Source organism: Glandiceps talaboti, chromosome 20 (genome assembly GCF_964340395.1).
Source record: "Glandiceps talaboti chromosome 20, keGlaTala1.1, whole genome shotgun sequence".
NCBI classification, from domain to species: domain Eukaryota; kingdom Metazoa; phylum Hemichordata; class Enteropneusta; family Spengelidae; genus Glandiceps; species Glandiceps talaboti.
In genome coordinates this window covers 5034437-5056049 of record NC_135568.1, presented here as the reverse complement: position 1 = coordinate 5056049, position 21613 = coordinate 5034437, and the positions used below count along the sequence as shown (strand labels likewise).

At 37.2% G+C, this 21613-nt stretch overlaps 2 protein-coding genes across 2 annotated transcripts; both read right to left on the bottom strand.

Moving 5' to 3' along the window:
- Positions 1 to 2905: 2905 nt before the first annotated feature.
- LOC144450989 (kelch-like protein 25) lies at positions 2906 to 4699 on the bottom strand. The gene has a single exon (XM_078141748.1). The coding sequence runs from the start codon at positions 4697 to 4699 to the stop codon at positions 2906 to 2908; it is 1794 nt and encodes a 597-aa protein (XP_077997874.1).
- A 3501-nt stretch (positions 4700 to 8200) lies between these two features.
- Positions 8201 to 21304, bottom strand: LOC144450687 (epidermal growth factor-like protein 8). Its single transcript, XM_078141347.1, has 9 exons — positions 21106 to 21304; positions 15936 to 16043; positions 15112 to 15237; positions 14092 to 14189; positions 12941 to 13042; positions 12247 to 12381; positions 11526 to 11877; positions 10587 to 10666; positions 8201 to 10178 (listed from the first exon to the last, which is right to left on the bottom strand). Exons 2-9 carry the CDS (start codon positions 16019 to 16021, stop codon positions 10165 to 10167), a joined length of 993 nt encoding a protein of 330 aa, XP_077997473.1. The 5' UTR covers positions 16022 to 16043; positions 21106 to 21304; the 3' UTR covers positions 8201 to 10164.
- Between the last annotated feature and the right edge of the window lie 309 nt (positions 21305 to 21613).

The following is a 21613-nucleotide window of genomic DNA, read 5'->3' as shown; positions in this document are numbered from 1 at the left end:
CTTATTAGGGTGGACTCGTGGAATGTTCTTTCTGAAAACTGTCATTATTATACGCATTAGATTACATCCACAGGCGTTTATGTCATCCAAAAACACTTCGATTAATTACCACGATAGAAAAAAGTTTTAGAACTTTTGCATCAGTGAGCTAAGTCTGTCCGACTAATTAGGGTCAATTTACATTAATTAGCATTGTAAGTTTTAAAAGCATTTGCTTCGGTGACGAAAGTGGGTACTACTAATACTGGGATCAATTTCATCCTGAATCGGATAACAAAAACTATACTAGTAGTAATTGCATTTTAATTGTATTTTCTTCATCACTCTCAGAATACAACCCTGTTGATTGTACCTGAAAATAGATAATACTAGTTGCCATGGAAATACCGAGACTAATCAAATATGACGACATCGAAGAGTTATACGACGAATTACCGGCTGAAGAATATTATTTGATTCTTCGGAAAGATATGGTAAGTTTGGACCACGTTACACTACTACATTCACACTGCGTAATGCTCTAAAAAAACGTACATTAATTATATATTTTAAAACAATGATTCGGCACAGACATGAAAATTCTTTGTTTTCAGCAGAATATCATAAAAATTGAATTTTTTTGACATTCAACCCCGTTTTTGTTTTTCAGAAAGAGGTAAAAGACGACTTCAAGAAGTATCACAAAGAAATCAAACATGTGAAGCGAGATGTAAAACGACTTTGGAAAACCGCGCAATCTTTGAAAAACACAAACCAACCATGGGGAGCTATTCTTAGCGAATTGAATCATGGGAAAAGTAGAACATGTGAAATGTACGATATGGACAATTCCTGGTACGAGGATGTGTGCGAAAATAACAACGACATCCGGGACATTAATGAGAGCCCAGATACGCAGTTGAGTGAAAGCTTATGGAATTTGACTCTACAGTGTACAGATACTGAAGAATCAAACCCTGTTGCGAAAAAGAAACTTGAATTTGGTTACTCTTCTACGGCAGATCAGAACTCTATGAAGAGTTCAAGTTCAACACCGGAATTTAGACCTCGACGAAGTGAAAAACTTGACCAGAGCTCAAAATACTCAACGAACTTCAACTCTGTCAAAGACGAAAAATATAAATATGAAGAGAAGAAGCGAAATTCAAAACATGTTCTCAGTGACGTCATCAACAAAGATGACGTATTTGATAAATATGCAAATCAATGCAAATTAGATGAATCTTTTCTGGATAGTATTAGTATACAGAATTTTAGTGATATCTGTAACGGTCGGAGTAATGGCATGTTTGATGGAAGGGACAGGTCTGATGAACACAAAAAATCAAGTAGATCAAAATTAGCCAGAAAGGAAAGACGAAGGAGATTAAAAGAGAAGATTCGAAGTTTTAGCGAGTCGTCCCTTGTTTTGAATGAATCTATTACATTGTTAGCAATGCTCTGATTATTAGAAAAGAAGGACAAATTCACTCATAACATCTCGCATGGAAGTGTACCTGGTTGTTGTTGTTGCTGTTGTTGTTGTTGTTGTTGTTGTTGTTGTTGTTGTTGTTGTTGTTGCTGCTGCTGCTGTTGTCATCGTCGTCGTTGGTGTTGTTGTTGTTGTTGTTGTTGTTGTTGTTTATTTTTATTTAGTTTTTGTTACTTGAATTGGTGGTTGAACAAAGGACTGCCATTTGTGACTTTCTTCATTTGAAGATCTAAGCATTACTTGCATCATATTGATGTGCAGTCATTTCACTATCTGGACTTTGGAATAAACTGAATTCTGTGAAAACATTATAGTACACTTAGAAAAGTTATATCTTCTTTGGAAATAACACTTCCTAATAACACACGTCGTGTATATAAACCCAAATTGACGATACGATATACTTCGCTTCAAGGTATACGTTGATAAAGTAAAGTGTGTGTACTTCCTAATAACACACGTCGTGTATATAAACCCAAATTGACGATACGATATACTTCGCTTCAAGGTATACGTTGATAAATTAAAGTGTGTGTATTAATTTTGCAACAATGACGAAAGGGGAGGAGGATAAGAAGAGAGAGAGAGAGGGAGAGAGAGAGAGAGAGAGAGAGAGAGAGAGAGAGAGAGAGAAGGGGAAGAGGATAAGGAGAGAGAGAGAGAGAGAGAGAGAGAGAGAGAGAGAGAGAGAGAGAGAGAGAGAGAGAGAGAGAGGAGATGGAGAGAGAGAGAGAGGTGGAGAGAGGTGGAGCTCATATTCTGTGAAGTAAATGCCATTCAGAATAAACTTTATTTAAATAGAATAACACATCGATATCAGACTGAATTGTTTAATAATATCATACATACAACCCCGTTGTACTATGTATGAAGTAGCATATCTTTAAACAAACGAATGAGTTGGTGAACTTATGCACCTTTGCTGAATGCGCGCAATCTGAGAGAAATCGCTTCCCACCACTTGAGGGCGGACTCGACACATCAATGCGACCTCAATACACACCTTCTCAAACAAAGATTACATTTGTGGTGTTCGTTGATTTGTATACTAAGTATTTGCAAATGCAAAATGTACATTTAATAATCATGTCATTATACAAATTCAATTTTTAAAGCTTACAAATGATATTTTGCATATTACATCCCAAGTCGGAGCCAGCTGTCGTCAACGCCACTTTTTTCGGAGTTACCTTAAGTTATACAATTATTCAAACTATAAAAACATGTTAGCTTCTGTAAGTCATTATAGCCATAGCTAGCTGCCTCCTTTCTACATTCTGTCTTCACATTTGCTTGTGTTAATCATTCTCACATAACCACCAATGTCTCATGAGCGACGTGATTTCAAAAGTCGTTTTCTCTATACATTCTCGCGGCTTTCACGATATCATCATGGGCTAGGTCCTAAGTCAACCTTTTCTTCAATTTTATCTTTCAATCGAAGTCTGTTCTCAGCAAAGACTCGAAGAAGTTATCCAAAAATAAGGAATCTCGAGATGAGAGTGTACACATAGCGGCATTGAAGCCAACTTCAGGGATAGGTTTTAACAAACACCATGTATTCTGAGAAGCATCGTAATATTCCACATGTAAGAATTGATACTTGACACCATAGTAGTCTGAATTATGTTCGAGTTCGTCACCCACATCACGATTTTCAATGTGAAACGCATATATTCGACCGTTACACACTTCGGCTGTTTCCGGAATGCGCGGGTATTTCAAATCACTTACTCGCCACCAGCTGTCTACGGCAGGGTCATATCGATACACTGCACAGTTCCGTCTACTTTGTAGACATTTGGCACCGATCACATAAATGAATCCGTAGAGGGCGACACCACAACAGCCATCTAATGGTACGGGAGCAGGGCAACAATCATTCCAGCTATCAGTTTCTGGATTGTAACACTGATGACGTCGACCATTCATTGATGTCGTACTATGAGTGTTATGACTTTCTCCTCCAATCACATGAAGTGTATTATTCATCACCACGACAACAGGTTGAGAGTCGTCGATGCTGTTTGGTACAGAATCTAAAACTTTCCATGTCATATCAGAACCCAATTTCATTAATCTTCCAAAAACATGATCGCTACTGTTCGGGACCAAATATATCTGATTATTCAAATGCACAGGAACAGCCATGGACTGGTGGTGAAAACTTCTACTAATTTCTGTCCAAGTGTCATCGACGTCTTCCCGGTGTTGCCAGATAAATGACTGGCCGGCAAATGTCACGGAATAGATGACGTCATTCATCAGAATAGCTGAAAATATTGGTTGTTTGACAGGATTCAAGACGGCACGACGAATAATTCGATGTTTTATAGGGTCGTACAAACTGACTAAACTCCTCTGTCCGACGATAAGATCCGTACTGAACATAACTATCCATCCGTATCGTTTTCTCGGTTTCTGTCTGTTGGCGCTACTTAGTATATTCTCCGAGTCCACTCCGAGAGTGCTAACGAGAGTTTCATCCAGTCGACTATCAGTAATTGTTTTCCGTAGGTCTCCAAGAAGTTCGTTCAACACATTAGAATTAACAAATCGAAGTATAGTCGCTGCGTATATCATTCTATCTTCGTAGTTTTTTATCCATCGCAGCAAATTGCGACCAAGAGCATCCTCGTCCACGGTTATTAAATCGCCGTCCGTCAAAATACTGTACAGTATGTCGTATTCGAGTTCCATAAAATCTTGTGTCTTACATACATCTTCAAAGTTCTCTAATACATATCTCCTCGAAATATTTTGCAGTGTTGGCAAAGTGTACTGTCCCGCTAAACGTAAAAACGACAAACAATTCGATGTATCCATGTTGGCTTTTAAAAAAGCAACGCAGACTTGTGTCACTGTTGGCATCTGGTAAACACAACTTGCATGTAAAACAGATAGAACGTTACTTTGTGATATTGATATTGTTGAACGATAAATGTATTGCAAAAGTGACGTCATTGCTTCTGACGTAATATCTTGCAACGTGATTCTAGAACGGAAACTTTCTTGCATGCCGCTGAGAAACATTGCCTTGAAGAAAGGAGAATTTGCAGCTAAGATGAGTCTATGACATGGAAAGTCTTTATCTTCAACAACTAACGTGACGTCGCACAGTTGACGATGCTGACGTAATTCTTCGAATCGGAGACTGCATAATCGGGAATGGTTTTGGTCTCGGTAAGTTAAAACGCTGCCATCACTATTCCAACCCGTTTTGTCCATTTTTTTCAATCTACAGGGTTAAAATAAGTAATAAAAATGCATGCAGAGGCAATTCTCATTATCTTTAGAACATATTTGTATACATAACTTATAAACCTATTTCAACAGGTGGCCATGAGACATGTCGTCACACTTTACGCGCTTTCAATGTGATTATTAGTTTTGACAGATTTGTATAAAATTTGTGCTAAAATATATAAATAAATAAGCTGTTTATTTATCCAAGCGTATGAATAATTACAAAATAATGGTTACATAAAAAAACAAGAGGGAGAGAAGGGTAAATGGGGAGTCAAGAAATAGCTTACAGCTAGTCTAGCCTGATCCCCGACATTGTACATTGCGAATGAAAACGTGACAATAAGATGGTTCAGTCATTAAGATGACTGAAAACATAACTGGGAGAAGAAAATATATCACACATACAATATATCTATAGTTACCGCTCCCGAATAATCTAAAAGTAGAAAACCACATCCAAATCTTACCATCAAAACTTTCGTCTGTGGTTGATGACTGCTTTTCTGGTACTTCAATCTGAATCAGAAGTTTCGTGCAGATTTGGTGCTATCACATTACGGCTCTACAACGTTGCCAAGGTTACTAACCTTCAATAACCCAGCACGAGATTTTTCGACCATACCTTAACAATAGTCATTTTATGTTTGCATATACCTGCTGCTTTTCAGGATATAGTATATTACATTGGGTACTAAAATATTGGCGAATATAACCCCTGACTATAAAGTTATGCAATGAAGTTATTCAGATGTTTGAAAATATGCAGATATATTCACCCGTCCTATTGATTTCATGAGCTTGCTTTGGTTTAGAGATTATACAACTATGCTTTAGCATTATAATCAACAACAATACAGTATTTATGTTCTAACAAGCAAACTAAACAATTCAAAAGGCTTCATTTGTAACGTGGTTAAATTTTATAGCGAAATTTTCTTTGACCAGAGACATATTTTCTATTATATGCATTATGGTGGCTATAATACATAGTAGTGTATAGTTCGCACTTCTACTACCTCCACTGTACTAAGTCAGATTACCAACTCACTGTCTGGGGTAATTAATCAACACGTCTCTTCATCATGGCGTACGTACCATGATTCCCAAGCCTTCGCCTTTCAACATCCATTGGGAAAAACAAAAGACACTTACCAAAGTGTTGATGAACTTCACACACGTTTGAAGCCAAGGTTGATGACATGTGATATCGTCAATCAACGAACAACAACAATTTAGTCCAAGTAGTTGTCAGACTTTAGCCTCCTCCTCTTACGAATATGGCCTCATGAGAATTCAACAGACGTGAATAATTCTCCACGTTGTTGTTTTTTCTCCGAATTGCGATATGGACAATATACTGTGAATATAATTTCCATAAATTAACGCTGATTACGTCAAGGCCCAATTTTTCTGACCAAGTGGTCAATCTCTACATGTAGTCCGGTCTGCGTAGAATTCGCCGCTATGCCAAATTCTAAAATCATATAGTGTTTATCTGGTTACACGCAAACAGTAATGGGCTGTTAAATCGTTATTCCAGTGTTCAACTCTGGTCATGGTCAACACACGAGGCCATGGTGGCAAAAATACAAAGTGTCTGGTCAAGGTTACTTTTAGGTACACGATAGGGAGTTTGTTAACTTAGGGAGTATTCAGTACTTACAAAAGGGAGAGGGCAAGGGTCATTAGAGGGTCACGTTTTACAAATCGGGGGAGGGGGAGGGGCATATGTTACCAGCTGGAAATTAGGGGAGGGTCACATTTTATAACTTTTGTTGTTTATAACTTTTCATTGGAAAATTTGAACGGGTAAGCCCTCCCTTTAGAGAAAGGAAATTGAGGGAGTGTCACTTTTTAGCACAACGGTTAGAGACCCACATTTTATGTAACACACTGGAGTTGATTTCCCTGGCCCTCCCTCCCTTGTAATTACTGAAGGCTCCCTTAGTTGTCCTTGTCCCAATACTTGGATTCGTTATATACCCTTACCACGCTATCCTTCTTGTACTACTCATGTGACGTTCACCGTGTTATGTTTCCTCATCTACGTCCAAGTTTAGAAGACCATTGCTATTCATATATTTCTTGCCCTTTCTTCAATCGACCTTCCCGTCTTGTTATTCAATCACTCGGACAAGGATATTAGTTCAGATTACATAGATTATATTGTATTGGCAATCAAAAGGGTGCATGATATTCAAACTGTAATGTTACAATATATATTTCAACACTCCAATATTTGACAGTCGAAATCAGACGGTCAGAGGATCACACATTTTAGTATCACGTGATCTCATAAACGTTTTATTCTATTGGTTGACCGTAGCATAGAAGTAACATCACAGATGATACCTCCATGGCCAGAGAAACGCCTGACATATACTTACCAGGTTTTTCATTGCAAAGGCGTATTTACTGAAACTAAAGAAAATGCTAGCCACGTTTTGGATACCTGGACATCTCGTTATATCATAGATAGTGGTTGCTTCTCCACTGTCTGTGGTTATATCAATTACTGTATTCATAAGTCTCTATAGTTGTAAGTTTTCAAACCCCCAATTGTATTGCGGCACGCATCACATGTGAAAATAGTGCATGGCAAGGTAATGTATCAACTTCAAGGGTACAGAAGTTTTTTAATCACTTGTAAATTTCAGGTCTTGAAGGGAAAAATATGCAAGTACTAAGGTGTCACGTATTGACATATAGGCAATATTGTCGGTATGTTTATAGACGTTGGAGGAATGGCATTGTCTTATTAGACGTCAACGTCTATGGTATAGTTGAGTCTCTATTTTCGCTGTTGTAAAGTCAATGCAAATTAAGGGAATTGTTTTTCATTGCTTGTTTCAAAGTAAATGAGGTATTGTTCTACCTACCCAATTAGTCTGGTCCATGGACAATAAAAATAGAGGAAGAGGGGGTTGTGAGAAGACACAGACAGTAACAGACAGACAGACAGACAGACAGACAGACAGACAGACAGACAGACAGACAGACAGACAGACAGACAGACAGACAGACAAACAGACAGACAGACGGACACAGAGGGGCAGAGAGTAAGGAAGGGAGCGAGGGAGGGCGCTAGACTATGAAGATTGTACCTGTTTGCTACCATATTATAATGCAATACATTCAGTGCTGTCACGTTATCATAGATTTTTAGTGTTCGACACAAACAGAATAAGCAACAGTCCTGTTTAAACTCACCAAAACGTTTGACTGAATTTTACATAGAAATAAAATCAAAGATACGTACGCGTTAACCAACAAGTTTGTCTTTGTTATCGATGATGTATATTTACGAACGTCTCGTTCTCGTTCTCGTTCTCGCTCTACACCCGACTTGATGTTCAGCTGAGGTGACGTAATGTATACGGGGTTTGCACAAATAGGCTCTTTCTCAATTAGATGGTAAGAAAGTGAATATAGTATAACAGAAAATCAAAGACACAATTTTCTTTTTCTACAAGTTCAACTTCATTTAATATATATAATTCAGAATCTCTAAAGAATACAAGTAACAAATACCAACATCCATGAACACATATTAAGCAGTTTAACGCCTGACCCAACGGCTACAATTTGTACATTTTGGACATGGTACATACGGGTATCTTATTCAATGACGTCAGTCGAGGTTTCATTCCTTAAAGGTAGACATACGGGTTTCTGAGTAAATATTGTGCTTGTACCAAACTTGAAATGCCTTTTTATTTCTAGTCAGATTCCAAACTCGATTGTGACGTCACTGAAATTTCAAATCGGATTGTGAATACCACTTTTAATATACAAATAGTGATATCTGAATGAATATATGGAAATATGATTATAATATGTAGAATGTATAAATTTGCATGCTGGGTAATTATATTGAAAACAAGAAAATATATGAATTATAACAATGACTTTAAAAATATTCTAATAAGAGGGAAATATCTGAAAATGGATTGTAAAAACATATCAAGCAGACTACATGTACTTTCCATGTGAATAGGTAGTCTTGCTGCTAGGCTGTCGGGCTTTGTCGTATCGTATCGGAAGAAAGCCCGAATGTCTAGCAGCTAAACTAGTGAATAGGTTATGCATTACAATCAAACACATTCAATTTCAAAATTGTGACTTTGAACTTGTGAATGTTTTGACAACTTGCAAACCAGGTGACTTGGGACGAGCCTAATGTAAACTGTAAGATATGTCATGTCGCTTCGCCCTCACTTGTTTGCTCCAGCAAGGGTTGAACGGAGTTGGCCGGTGCCTGTGGGTGCCCATCACAGTGTACCTTACAGACTAACTCAAATGATGAACTCAGTCGAAGATATACCATTGCTCAGAAGTATAGTATAGTATAGTGAAATCAGGTGATATTCAAAGTCTACAGTTGCCAAAGACATTCAAACAAATACATCATTCTTGGTCAGATCACAAATTATTTGTCCCTGACCAATAACGGCCAAGCTATTTTCAATTTGTAAAAAAAAAAAAAAAAAAAAAAAAAAAATTAAAAAAAAAAAAGCTTGGTCGCGATTGGTCACGGACTATTATTAAACATACAGATGCGTAAACTAAGGGCGGGCAGGCAAAGCAAACAAACAAGGCGGCAAGTACTAGGCGCTCATTACACAAGCAGAAAAATAACTGATAAATAATATGTACAGAGTTTTATTGTCTTGAATGAAGTAGAGACAGTTTCCAATATGAGGTAAATATGTTTCAATGAAATAATCAAGCTAAATTTCAAGAAAAATACTGTTTACTAACCAATGCTGTGAATGATATTGGAAACATCTCCTGCACACAAGGTACATCTCGAGTTTCATGTTATACCTCGTCTTTAAAGTCGAATTACTCGCTCTTTTATAATCTGCAGTAATTGCAAGTGGGGTAGGGTGTGAGTTGAAATTTAGATTTTACAAGTTGGTTCTTGGGGGAGCGCTACATCTTAGAAATTGAAAGTATAGGAGTATGGGATAGCCATGTTTTACAATAACTCAATTTTATCATCTGCCAAAGTTTGCATGGTTTTCTGATTTTAGGGAAAATTTAGACAAAACAGGGACTTACGCATGGGGATTTTCAACCGCTGGGACTTAGTATAGTGGTTTCTCTAGAAGCCCTATGGACTCTTCGTGTAAAAAGTACCGACCTATTTGGGCCGCACATACTCACTTACTTTCCTATGTGGTTAACCCCCCCCCCCCCACACACACACACACTCCTCAACAAAAAGGTAAATATTTATTAACTAATACATGCGTTGGGTTAAATATACGTAGATAGTGTTACTGCACATATAAAATATCATTCTAAGTCAAGCTGGACTGTATCCCTTGGTTACTAAAAATAAGGGAAGTCACGCGTTATGTGTCATCATCATATCGTCATTGTCATCATCATAATCTTCATCATTGGCCATGCTGCACTATTGTTGTCATGGCTACGATTTATACTCGGCAAACTGTGGATAAAACAGAAACAAGAGGTACAATGTGAGTCGTATGAAGGGTTTATAAAAATCTAAATATAATGTGATTATTTCTATGGTCATTCTAACAATAAGTTTGGGCGGGAGTTTTGTGGGCAAGATGCGATAAAGTTGTGAAACAACATTGCCCCTATACTAACATTATATATACGGGTGTTACCTATCGCTTGAAAGTTTACTGTAAAAATGACGTCAGAATTCGTTTATTTCTAATTTTAGCGGGAATTGTTGTAGACTGTAAGATACGTCGTGACGTTTCGCCCTCACCGGCCTCCTCTCACAGGGGTTAGGGGTTGGCCGATGTTTGAGGGCGCACCGTCACGGCGTACCTTACAGACTAGAATTGTTGGTACTGCTACGAAAATGGTAACGTGTACTTACTGTTAAACTGACAGATGTACCCTTTCTCTCGTCTGAAGTCACCACAGTAGTCGTCGTCCCAGTCGAGATTTTCCGCTTTCCTACAAAGAAATTATTTCCATGAAATTAACTTTCACTTTTAGCAATAAAGTAGTGAACAATATCTGAATTCAAGGAGACTGCAAATGTTTCATTGCAAATGTTTCATTTTTAGGTTAAAAGTCTAGATGTGTGGAAGCTTGCATTGTATTCTTATCGTCTGGCACCACTAAAATATAACATTGCTACATTGTCTGTCGAATTGAAGAGAACAATTGTTACATTTTAATCCATTAGTACTGCCATGTTAATAAGATTTTCTCGAGCCGGACGATAAAATGTAACAATCTTAGTAAGATTTTGCCAAGTCAGAAGATAAAATGTAGTAAGATTTTTGTAGAGTCAGACAATGAAATGTAGCAATGTTAATAGGATTTTTGTGAGTCAGATAACAAAATGTAGCACTTTTCAATCTTTTGGTAAGATATTGTAAGCCAAACGATAAAATGTAGCCATATTGGTCAGATTTATGTTGAACAGACGATAAAATGTAGCAATGTTAGTAAGAATTTTGTAGAGCCAGACGATGAAATGTAGCAATGTTAGTAAGATTTTTGAAGAGCCAGACGATGAAATGTAGCAATATATGTTAGTAAGATTTTTGAAGAGCCAGACGATGAAATGTAGCAATGTTAGTAAGATTTTTGTAGAGCCAGACGATAAAATGTAGCAATATATGTTAGTAAGATTTTTGAAGAGCCAGACGATGAAATGTAGCAATGTTAGTAAGATTTTTGTAGAGCCAGACGATAAAATGTAGCAATATTAGTAAGATTTTTGTCGAACTATTTGTTTGTACTCAATTGTAGTACTTTCATTCCTGTACTTTTTTTACAGAAGTAACGACGCAATTCATCATACCACATCTGGACGCAGTCTTGTCCGTGCTCAGGATCTCTTTTTGTGTTGTTGTTTGGGTTATCATCTCGGGCGGACCACTTAGTAAATCCAGTATCTGACAACAAAGTGCCGTCTTCCCATTTGAATGCGCCTTCTTCAACGAGATCGGTAAGTCCAAACCAAAATCCTTTAGCAACATCAAGATGAAGGTTGTTGCTTAGAATGTATTCTCGGATCTGGTTGTGAATATAACTGGTCTTCAACATCGCTAATTGTCCACCATGTGCTTCGCATCTTTCTTTGGCAACTTGCCAAGTGACTTCTTCCGTATTTACTTCATATCGTATACAACCCAGACATTTACAACTCGGTCCTAAAAGAGATTTGAAAAGACGGGAAGCATGAGGCTTTTTTCCAAATTCAACTCTAAATGGGTGATTTAGTAAAGGGAAATGCGCTAACTTCTGACACTTTTTGTACAATATTATATTGACAGCTTAGTATATACATATTTGTGAGTATCATGTTGTCGATAGAGGTCGCTGTCGTGTTCAAAATGTTGTTGGCTGAACACCAACTCAATATCCATTAGGACTCGACTAGCTCAAATGGATTTGAAATTAACGAATTTCGAGATTTCGATAAAGTTACGTTACTTGACCAGAGCTAATTTATATAACCAGAATGTCAACTGACACAAATTCATTAATTAGATTAAGAAATGTTCAAGTTTCAAACTTACGATCACATTGAAATTCACACGTCCGCCCGTCATCTCCGAGTCGATACCCTTCGTCACACTCACAATGATAGGAGCCCTCTGTGTTCTCACAGTCGTGTTCACAGCCTCCGTTGTTTTCCTCACATTCGTCGATGTCTGCAAATAAAATAAGACGAAATATTGAAACCATTTCTCAAGTATAGTTTAATATTAGAACAAAAAGTGAGTTGATAGCTAACGCTTTCATCATAAAGTTATTTTGTAAAAATACTAAGTCTGTTGACTTTGAAGGTCTATAAATACAACATGTAGTGAAACCTCGAAGACCAATATCCGAGAAAATAAAAGTTCTTGGGATCTCTATTTGTTGCATGAAATTTAAGCTTGTTCCTGGTCTTCTGAAAGAACTCTGAGTTTGCCACGTGTTTTCAAGGAATGGACAATCTTTCCTGTTCCCATAGCGAAGTATTTACACAAGCTAAACAATCATTGTGGCTTGTTGGATTCTGAAATGACTTGCTTAGGGTAAAAAGTTTTACCTCTATATCAAAAAATGTGCACTTCAACTCTGATTAATTTTCTTTTGATTTGCAACGAGATGAGTTTGATTTTTCCTTCTCAAAGTAACAGTAAAAGTTTGTCAAAAGATTCTTAGGCTCATACTAAGTTAATATGAATCTATTCTAAACGTTTTCGAAAACATTTTACAACATACCTTCGCATTCACCATCATCGTTAAGCTCATAGCCAGGTTGACACGTACATGTATCAGGTGCAGTACATGTTTGACCTTCACCACATCGGGGTCTGCACACAGCTGTACGTACAGACACAAACAAACAAACATTAAATCAAAAGTAGTCATTTACAATGAAAGAGAATTACAGTATTCCTTTAATATTTGCCGGTGCGGCCAACAAATAAATTCATTCGACAAAACACCAAAAACAGTTAATGAACTACGTTGGCAAGTTTTTTAACAAATGTAGTTACATTGACTATTAAAGTTGTATGCCCACTGCCAATATATTTCACGACTTGCCCCTCCTGAATCCACATGCCCACTATCCAGAATCATATGTACTTGTCTTGGTGTCGCCCCCCCCCCCCCCATAGGCATACTCCCAACTCCCCATTACCCTCCTCACATTCAGCTTCATCATCTTTTCCAAGAAGATATTGCTGGTACCTTTCCCTTCTCCCATTACCCACTCAACTGAAATAAGTTTCGCTTACTGAAATATTTAGTTGTTTTCCCTATCCACTGACCGATAAAAACACCTCATCCCATTGAAAAATCGTGTACGAGAAGCTATTTGCACCCCGGACCTGGCGCGATAGACCATAAATGTATGTTGCTATGGCAACGTGATTGATACATATCACACTACATTGCTGTCTCTCGGTCACCAGTCGACTCTATATCAGTTTTATGTTAGTATTGGTGACTAGAATTAATATCAAATATAACTGAATATTCTAACGCAAAACATGACTGCATAACTATATCATTTTGCAAACCCACGTTGCTCCTTTGCAGTTACAGTAATAGAAACCCACCAACCCCACATCTCCGCCCCATCCTCACACACAGACATACACAAACATACATACATACATACATACATACATACATACATACATACATACATGCATGCATGCATACATACATACATACATACATACATACATACATACATACATACATACATACATACATACATACATACATACATACATACATACATACATACATACATACATACATACATACAAATAAACAAACAAACGCGCACGCATGTATGTATGCACGCACGTGCGCGCACGCCGACGGTGGAAAAATTTAGAGAATCCAGTATAACTTACGTATATCACAATCACGACCTTTCCAACCATCACAACATCTAGGATCAGTGTAATATCTAGTACGATTTATAAATCTTGTACAGTTCCGGAATATAATCCTAGAAAACAAACAAAATGTGGCTTTGTCACAAGGGATGAGATCAATAGTTCAATGTAGGGGATAAAAACCACATTCTTTTATTAGACCTCAGACCCAAACCCTTTCTACTAAATTGGACAAAATTGAAATTGTTTCAGATAGCAGTATGTAGTAGTTTGTAATGCTATGAATATAAACCCAGTATGTAGAGGAAAAATTCCTTCTTTTGTTGACACTTTACTTTATTTTAGTGCCATGCATTTACTATAGCGAAAATTCTTCCATTTCTCAATTTGATATTTTTTTAGAAATATTTGTATTTACGGGTGCAAAACAGATCCTTTAAAAGAAAAATCGTTTTTAAGGTGATATCTAAAATAGCTCACACCCCTCCCTCTAAAAGAAATTGTGTTTTTTTTCCTACATTAAATTACTTATCCACACCCTAAAAAGTTCAGAGCACAAATGTGTATGTCTTCGATGGCTTTAAATACCATCTTCTGTCGTCATTAGTAGAGTTGATGGCATGATATGGGGTTTAATCGACATTTTAGTGTACGTATGTTAAATGACGTCATCGGATCACATATATCACCTAAATACCAGGTTTGAATCATTCCAATCGCGAATCATGATCAAGTAGAATACTACACCATTCGGTGAAAGTTACCAAACTAAAACGAACAAACTCGGCGTGTGCCCCTTTAACAACCCGAAGCCTACCTGTACAAACCACCCGTCGTACTATTAACCAATCAAAACTGAGCAGTACATATGACATGTCTCACAATCAACCTAAGACGACCAAAAAAGTTTAATGATTTGAACATAGACTAATCAAAACCAAACTATACTTGGGAAATGTCTCTCAGTTAACAACATAAACTCATCAAAACTAACTCACGTCTCACAATAACCAATATAAACTTATGAAAACTCACCTGTATATGGGACATGTCTCACAGTGACATTCACCACATGTTACGTAGTCCACCTCACGTGATCTAGTTGACTCGATTTCGGGAACAAGCTCTGTTCGGCTTAAGGTCCTTAAACACACATTGCTCCTTTAAAACAAAACAAAACAAAACATCATGATCATATGTAAGGCTTATATCGCCATAAAAAATCGTGTCCCCTGTATATAGATGCCAAAAGTGTCTATTACTAAATAAAGTCTATACTTAGATAATATCTATCCGTTGATAATACAGCAGGTTTCATGCAGCATTCAACGGATCTGTTTGATACAACCATGCAGAAACCAAGAAACTGTACATTCTACACTTTAAGATAGCATGCAAGATCTACATTTTGTCTATATATACAATTTAAACATGCTGTAACTGGATATAGACACAAGAGTGCCAATATTTTGATATCTGTTTAATGTCTACATAGAGGCACGTTGGTTGAGTTCATCTAGACAAAATGTCACTGGAAACTGTATTCATTTAATCTTGTGCTATATTGAAGTGTGTAAATGTGTGAAGTTTCTGATTAGTTTCTGAGTGGCTATATCAAACAAACCAGTGAACACCAACATGAAATGGGCTGTAATAATCATTCCACACTGTACAGTTTATTTGTCACTGACAAGGCATTATATTATGCTTTTAATGTTGTAAGTACCACCGTGATACCAATAGATTTCAACTTTGAAAAAAAAATGGTGATTCTCTGTGCTTTACGTACTCTGTTAAAGCTGCATATATCTTCGTATACATTATTTCATGCCAAATGAAATATATTGTACCATACTTACCCAACATCGGTACCGTTGACCGTCACCAGCGTCAAAAAGATACAACCAAGAAAAGTGATCCAATATATCCCCATTTTCATCTCCATCACTGCCACGACAACCTGTTAGCTAGAAAGAACACACGACAGTGAAATGAAGGTAGTCGAAAACTGTCCCATCAACGCACTTCAAATGTAAGCGATGAGATGATTGGCTGTATTGTACAAAGTTTTACCATCGTCAACCATTCACAGTATATATATTATATCACAATTGACCCCACAATGGGACAATACAACCATGACAGGTAGATTTGGATAGCAAGTATAACTGTTGTGTACGAAAAGTTTGTCTACATGGGTGTGGACGTACTACTAAAGTGGACGTGCGTAACAATGAAAAGTAGTCAAAGAGTGGAGGGTGTGCCACGCTGTATCTATAAACATGTCACCTTGTCCCCACATCTGTACTTTCTTTAGTCTCGCAGCCAGACACGTGACTATAGTCCCGAAGCCGCGAGAAGTAAGGGGCTTTGCGGGACTATGCTTTCAAGTTCTTGTACGTCGTCTCGTATGACAATAAAGCACTTTTTTCATGGAAAACCATAGGACAAATAATAAACAACTTAAAGGTTTCTGTTTTTAACAGCAGGGATTCTTAAGAATCGGTGGCTTTTGAGTTCTGAATTCATGTGTTATCTGTTTCTAGTTAGGTTTTCGATTTTTGCATGTAATTTCTTGATCTGTTGTGTTGGTAAATTGGTCAGTTGTTTGTTTGCTTTTTGTTGTTTTTGTTTGTTAGTTGGTTAATCTTGTGTACTAGTTTGTGCACCCTATTAATGACTAAGTTACATACACTGTAAACTTACTTAGCTACCTGCGCATGCTCGTTTTCCTTTCCCTGCACCCGACAATGAACGAACAGACCTCTCATTAAACTAATTCTCACAATCCGAGTACAAAGCAGTGAAACGTAATGAAAAGGAGACCTTGTTACAAGAGAGGGTGTGGTTACATATCGGTGATATACATGCTCCTTGCCCCCTCTAAGGTCAAGCAACACAGATTATTTACATACCAAATAATGTGAACATTTCGACAGCGTGCTGTGTATCTTTTGTGGTTGGGACACGATCCATAGCTAGGCGTACAGAGACCAAACAAAGTCACACAAATCAGAGAGAACTTTTCAATGCTTGAAAGCACGACTGGTACATAATAATGAGGATGACAATATACTTAATCCAATATTTGTTGGTTTTCCTTTGTTCCATGGTACACACGTCTGTGTATGTCACAGCTCAAACAATCTCTTCAGCTCATTTTAGTGGGCACTCGTTTCATTATGATGACATCATTAGCTACGTAACGTAATAAACGTTGGTGCCATTAAACTATCAATCGAACAAAAACTGAGTTTAGCGTTTGAAATAGTGTCATCTAGTCGACTTACAGGGAAGCAAGTAAATGTTGTGAGAGCAGCAACTTCTTATTTAAATTTAGAATACAAAACCATCATTTTGAGGTATGTTATATAAACCATCATCATCATCATCGTCATCATCATCATCATCATCATCATCGTCATCGTCATCATCATCATCATCATCATCATCATCATCATCAATAATCATCATCATCATCATCATCATCATCATCATCATCATCATCATCATCATCATCATTATTATCATCATCATCATCATCATCATCATCATCATCATCATCATCATCATCATCGATCATCATCATGTGTGTATTTCTTGTCTTCCTTTTTGTTAAAGTTTAGTTTCAGGTTCTGTTGTACGTCATTTTAACAACATACCAGCATTAGTAACGATGTTGTTTTTTTCTCGGCCAAGCAAGCTATATTTTTGTACAAACAGTATGTATAAACACAACTATGTGCACATGCGCACCAATCAACAGCTGCACTTTAAGATAAAATTCATTTCATCTGTTTATTTTATTTGCAATTTTTTATTTATCCTTGCCAACTCCTTATGTAGCTGATGTAAGCAGTACTTCTTTCCAAGGAGGTCGAGACTTGAAAACCAGATGTAAAGAGATGTGCGTTCTGTCAAGTAAATTTCGCTGCGTGGTTGTTATGCTGACAGTTACGCTACTATGCTATGTGGTTAGTGTCCAGCATACAATCACAGACCGGGGTAGATTCTTACACGGCGAACAAGCAACAAAAATTAGACAACTTAGTCTCATTATATTACTATTTCAATGATTAAAGGGGTACAATCTAAACTTACTGAAGTAACGTACTTGCAATTGACAGGTCTAACATGGTATTGAGATAACATAATTATAAATTATTCAATGACGTAATTTTTTATACGTATAAAAAATGTCCACCAGGGCAGGAATCCATACTATGCAATCAACTGTTCTAACAATACCAGAAGGTAATTTGTAATGTCGTAGAAGACATACATTGGTGTTAATATAGTTTAATCGACGTTTTTATGTAAATATTTTTACTCGAATACTGGATTGCTTGGTCTCTAACTATGACTGTGTCTGGTGAGTTGGTGATGTCATATCTTTTGAATTGTACAGCACTGTGAGAAGTGTTGTCGGACCAAACCCAGTCCTTCACTACTGCATGGTTCAGTAACCACATAGAAATGATATTATTGAGAGATAAAATGTGAATGACGAACATAATAAGCACTATATCATCCATGATGTCTGGACGAGTTGTCATTTGCATAGTTTCAATGGATCTCACGGTGTAGTCGTGGTTATATTGTGAAGTGTACATTTCTACAGATAAGGTTAGCACACACCACGCCTTGGTTGACCCAAAACCTCTATCTGTTGTATTATACTATAGTGATATTTCCAGTTGGTAACATTCATTGTTTTCAGACTTAGCCAGGTCAATATTGCAAGGAATAGATGAAGGAAAAAGAAGGGGAAGACGGCCAAGGATGAGGTGGTTTGGTGGCATCAAGGAAATAACCAACGTGAGGCTGAAAGGTATTAGAATTGTGTTTTGTGTGACGTGACTACAGAGGTCGGGCATGGTCAACGGCGACTGACTTAAACTGACTGACTGACTGACTGACTGACTGAGTGACTGACCAAGATTCCCTTCGAGAATACACTGCAAGAGAATCCACAAACTTTGGCTGCGATACTTCGAGAGGAAACGAAGCCTCGAGACTTTTGATTTTTTACCCCTTGAAAGTGTACAACAGAACGGCAGCAATTTTGAGGACCACATTTGATGAAGGACAGCAATGAATGCCAGAAATTTAGAAAGTACGTCAACTAATAAAATTAATAAGTGTCATGCCATATAGCTGTTTCTATATCAATTTGTATTCAATTTTCTCATGTCGGATTGGGATTAAAATTGTCGTCAGTCGTCAACAGATCTGAAATGTTAGTCTCGAACACATGAGTGATCCTAAATCTAATACGTCTAGTTGCACTGATAAGATAGCGCTAATCTGACAACATGATATTAAAACATGGGTCTTTAAATTGATAATCTAATTTATAGGTTTCGATGGTTGCTTTTTAATTTTGAAATATCCATAAATCCAACTATACTAAACATGCTGAGTTAAACGTACTAAAAAAATTAAAATATTTCATTTCGAATTGCAAGCCTCTTTGGATAAACTTAGAAAGCGTCTCTGCGTTGATGCAACTAGGACGTTTTTTTTAAAACTGTTTTCTAAGATATAATAACTTACTCATAATATCGTACACCCTGAACATTATTGGGTCCCCTGTGAGTAAACTTATTTGTGTAGCTGTACGCATAATATGGTGCAATATTTAACCAAATTGATTTCTGGGTCCGCATCCTAAAATCAGTGCCCCAACTGTACTATTTATAGTTTAAATAGCCCTTTGATTAACATGTACAAATTTGTATTTAACAACTTTCATTGAATATATTGTTGGATGTCTGATTGAAAATAATACCCCAACAACTATAGTGAAGCTTTTACACGTTTTAGTGCGTGTCTTTTTTGCGTGTGTATGTGCATCGTGTACACTGCCTTTTGTTCAAAAATGGGGTCTTGGTTACAGACCACAAATACAATGTCATGTATGTTCATAGAAACAGTGAATACAAAAATATAACCATGGATATTTCATATAAATACTTTGCATTCAGACCCATCGGGCGATTTCTTGCGATGTTGGATAACCATTTACAGAAAAAGAGACATAAACAGTGCACGTGCCTTCTTTATATAAAAAGGGTGATTTTCTCCCATCTTGTGTTTGATTCGTATGTCGTAACGTTTCCAGGGTGATATTAGACCAAACAAAAGTTTTTGCCCACGAAGTACACAATTTCAAAATAAATGAACTTTTACATGTAATATGTATACGATTCTCGAACATCGAAATTTCACAAATACCTCAACGGTGTCCGCTATTTGGGTCACAGTTACTTTTGTGATAAGAGTTCAACCTGTTTAAATTTCCCACTAGTTTCGCGCCCACGTATTTTTTTTCTCAAAACGTTTATTTAAAAACTTGTTGCCACTTGCTCTTTTAGGCCTAATACTTTGATGACATCATCAATATTATATTTCTATCATCCAGTTGTTTCCGACTTTTCATCTTCGAAGAGTGCGAGAGTCTGTCGCTATATCAAAGTCGCATTGCACTTCACGTGTTCATGGGAATTGCTGTAAACACGGCCATAGTAACCTCAAACACTCGAGTGGCACTTGTTCAGTTATGCATGTAAATCAACGTTCTGTAACGTCTTTAGCAAACACACGTTAAAGAGCAATAAAACTGTAAGTTATATCGGTTTTCCAAAGCCTCGTGTCTAAGGTGGATGGAGGGGGTCAGGTTAGTCATATTTTGCAATATACTGAATTTGGAAATCCGATCTCTGTTCTATGATGCAATGGCATGTGTTAGGTTCTTGTTAAGTTAAGTTCCAGGTGACTTGATCATTCGTTTTGCAAACCGCTATGTGTATGATGTGTGACTCCATACATGCCTGAGGTACTATGATCTTCTATTACCCCGGTGGACAAATTATTCACTAAATGTCCGTCATCTTTAAGTTAAAAAAATACCAAACATGGTAGGCAACTTGAAGTTAAGACCAAGTGTTTCGGGTATCTGTATTTTGTATAAGAACAATCTAACCCAGCTCTTCTCTTTGCAATGTATAAAGAAGTTGGGGAACGTACCTGTACTCTGATGTGGATTTTACTTTCAATCCGGTCCAATGATCTTGTTATGGTCCAACCCGCCTAAAGAATGACATACACGTTCCAAGGCTAGGTTCTCATATAGGTACTCCAAACAGCCTTGCCCCACCCCTCGTTTCTATGCAAACACGTATGGACCGTCCTTTGACTGAATAGTTTGACTCGATTTAGTTTTTGTCCTCGAGTGAGGACAGTGACATACTTTCAAACCGAGGCTATTGTCTGCAAATCTGCAATCCAAATTGAATCTACTTATTCTGTGGGTGTTTACCCCTTCGTATTCTGCTAGCACAAAGAATATCTATGGTAATGATGGTACCTTTGACACAATGTTAAGAGATCTCATCAGACACTTCAGAAAGAACAATCTGTACACAGAACTTTGGGGTAATGCCAGGGCAACCTTGAATGTTATAAGAAGCATAAGCTTATAGTGTAATTTTATGTAAGTGTGTTAACGATAACTTGCAAGTCATTATGCCAAGTA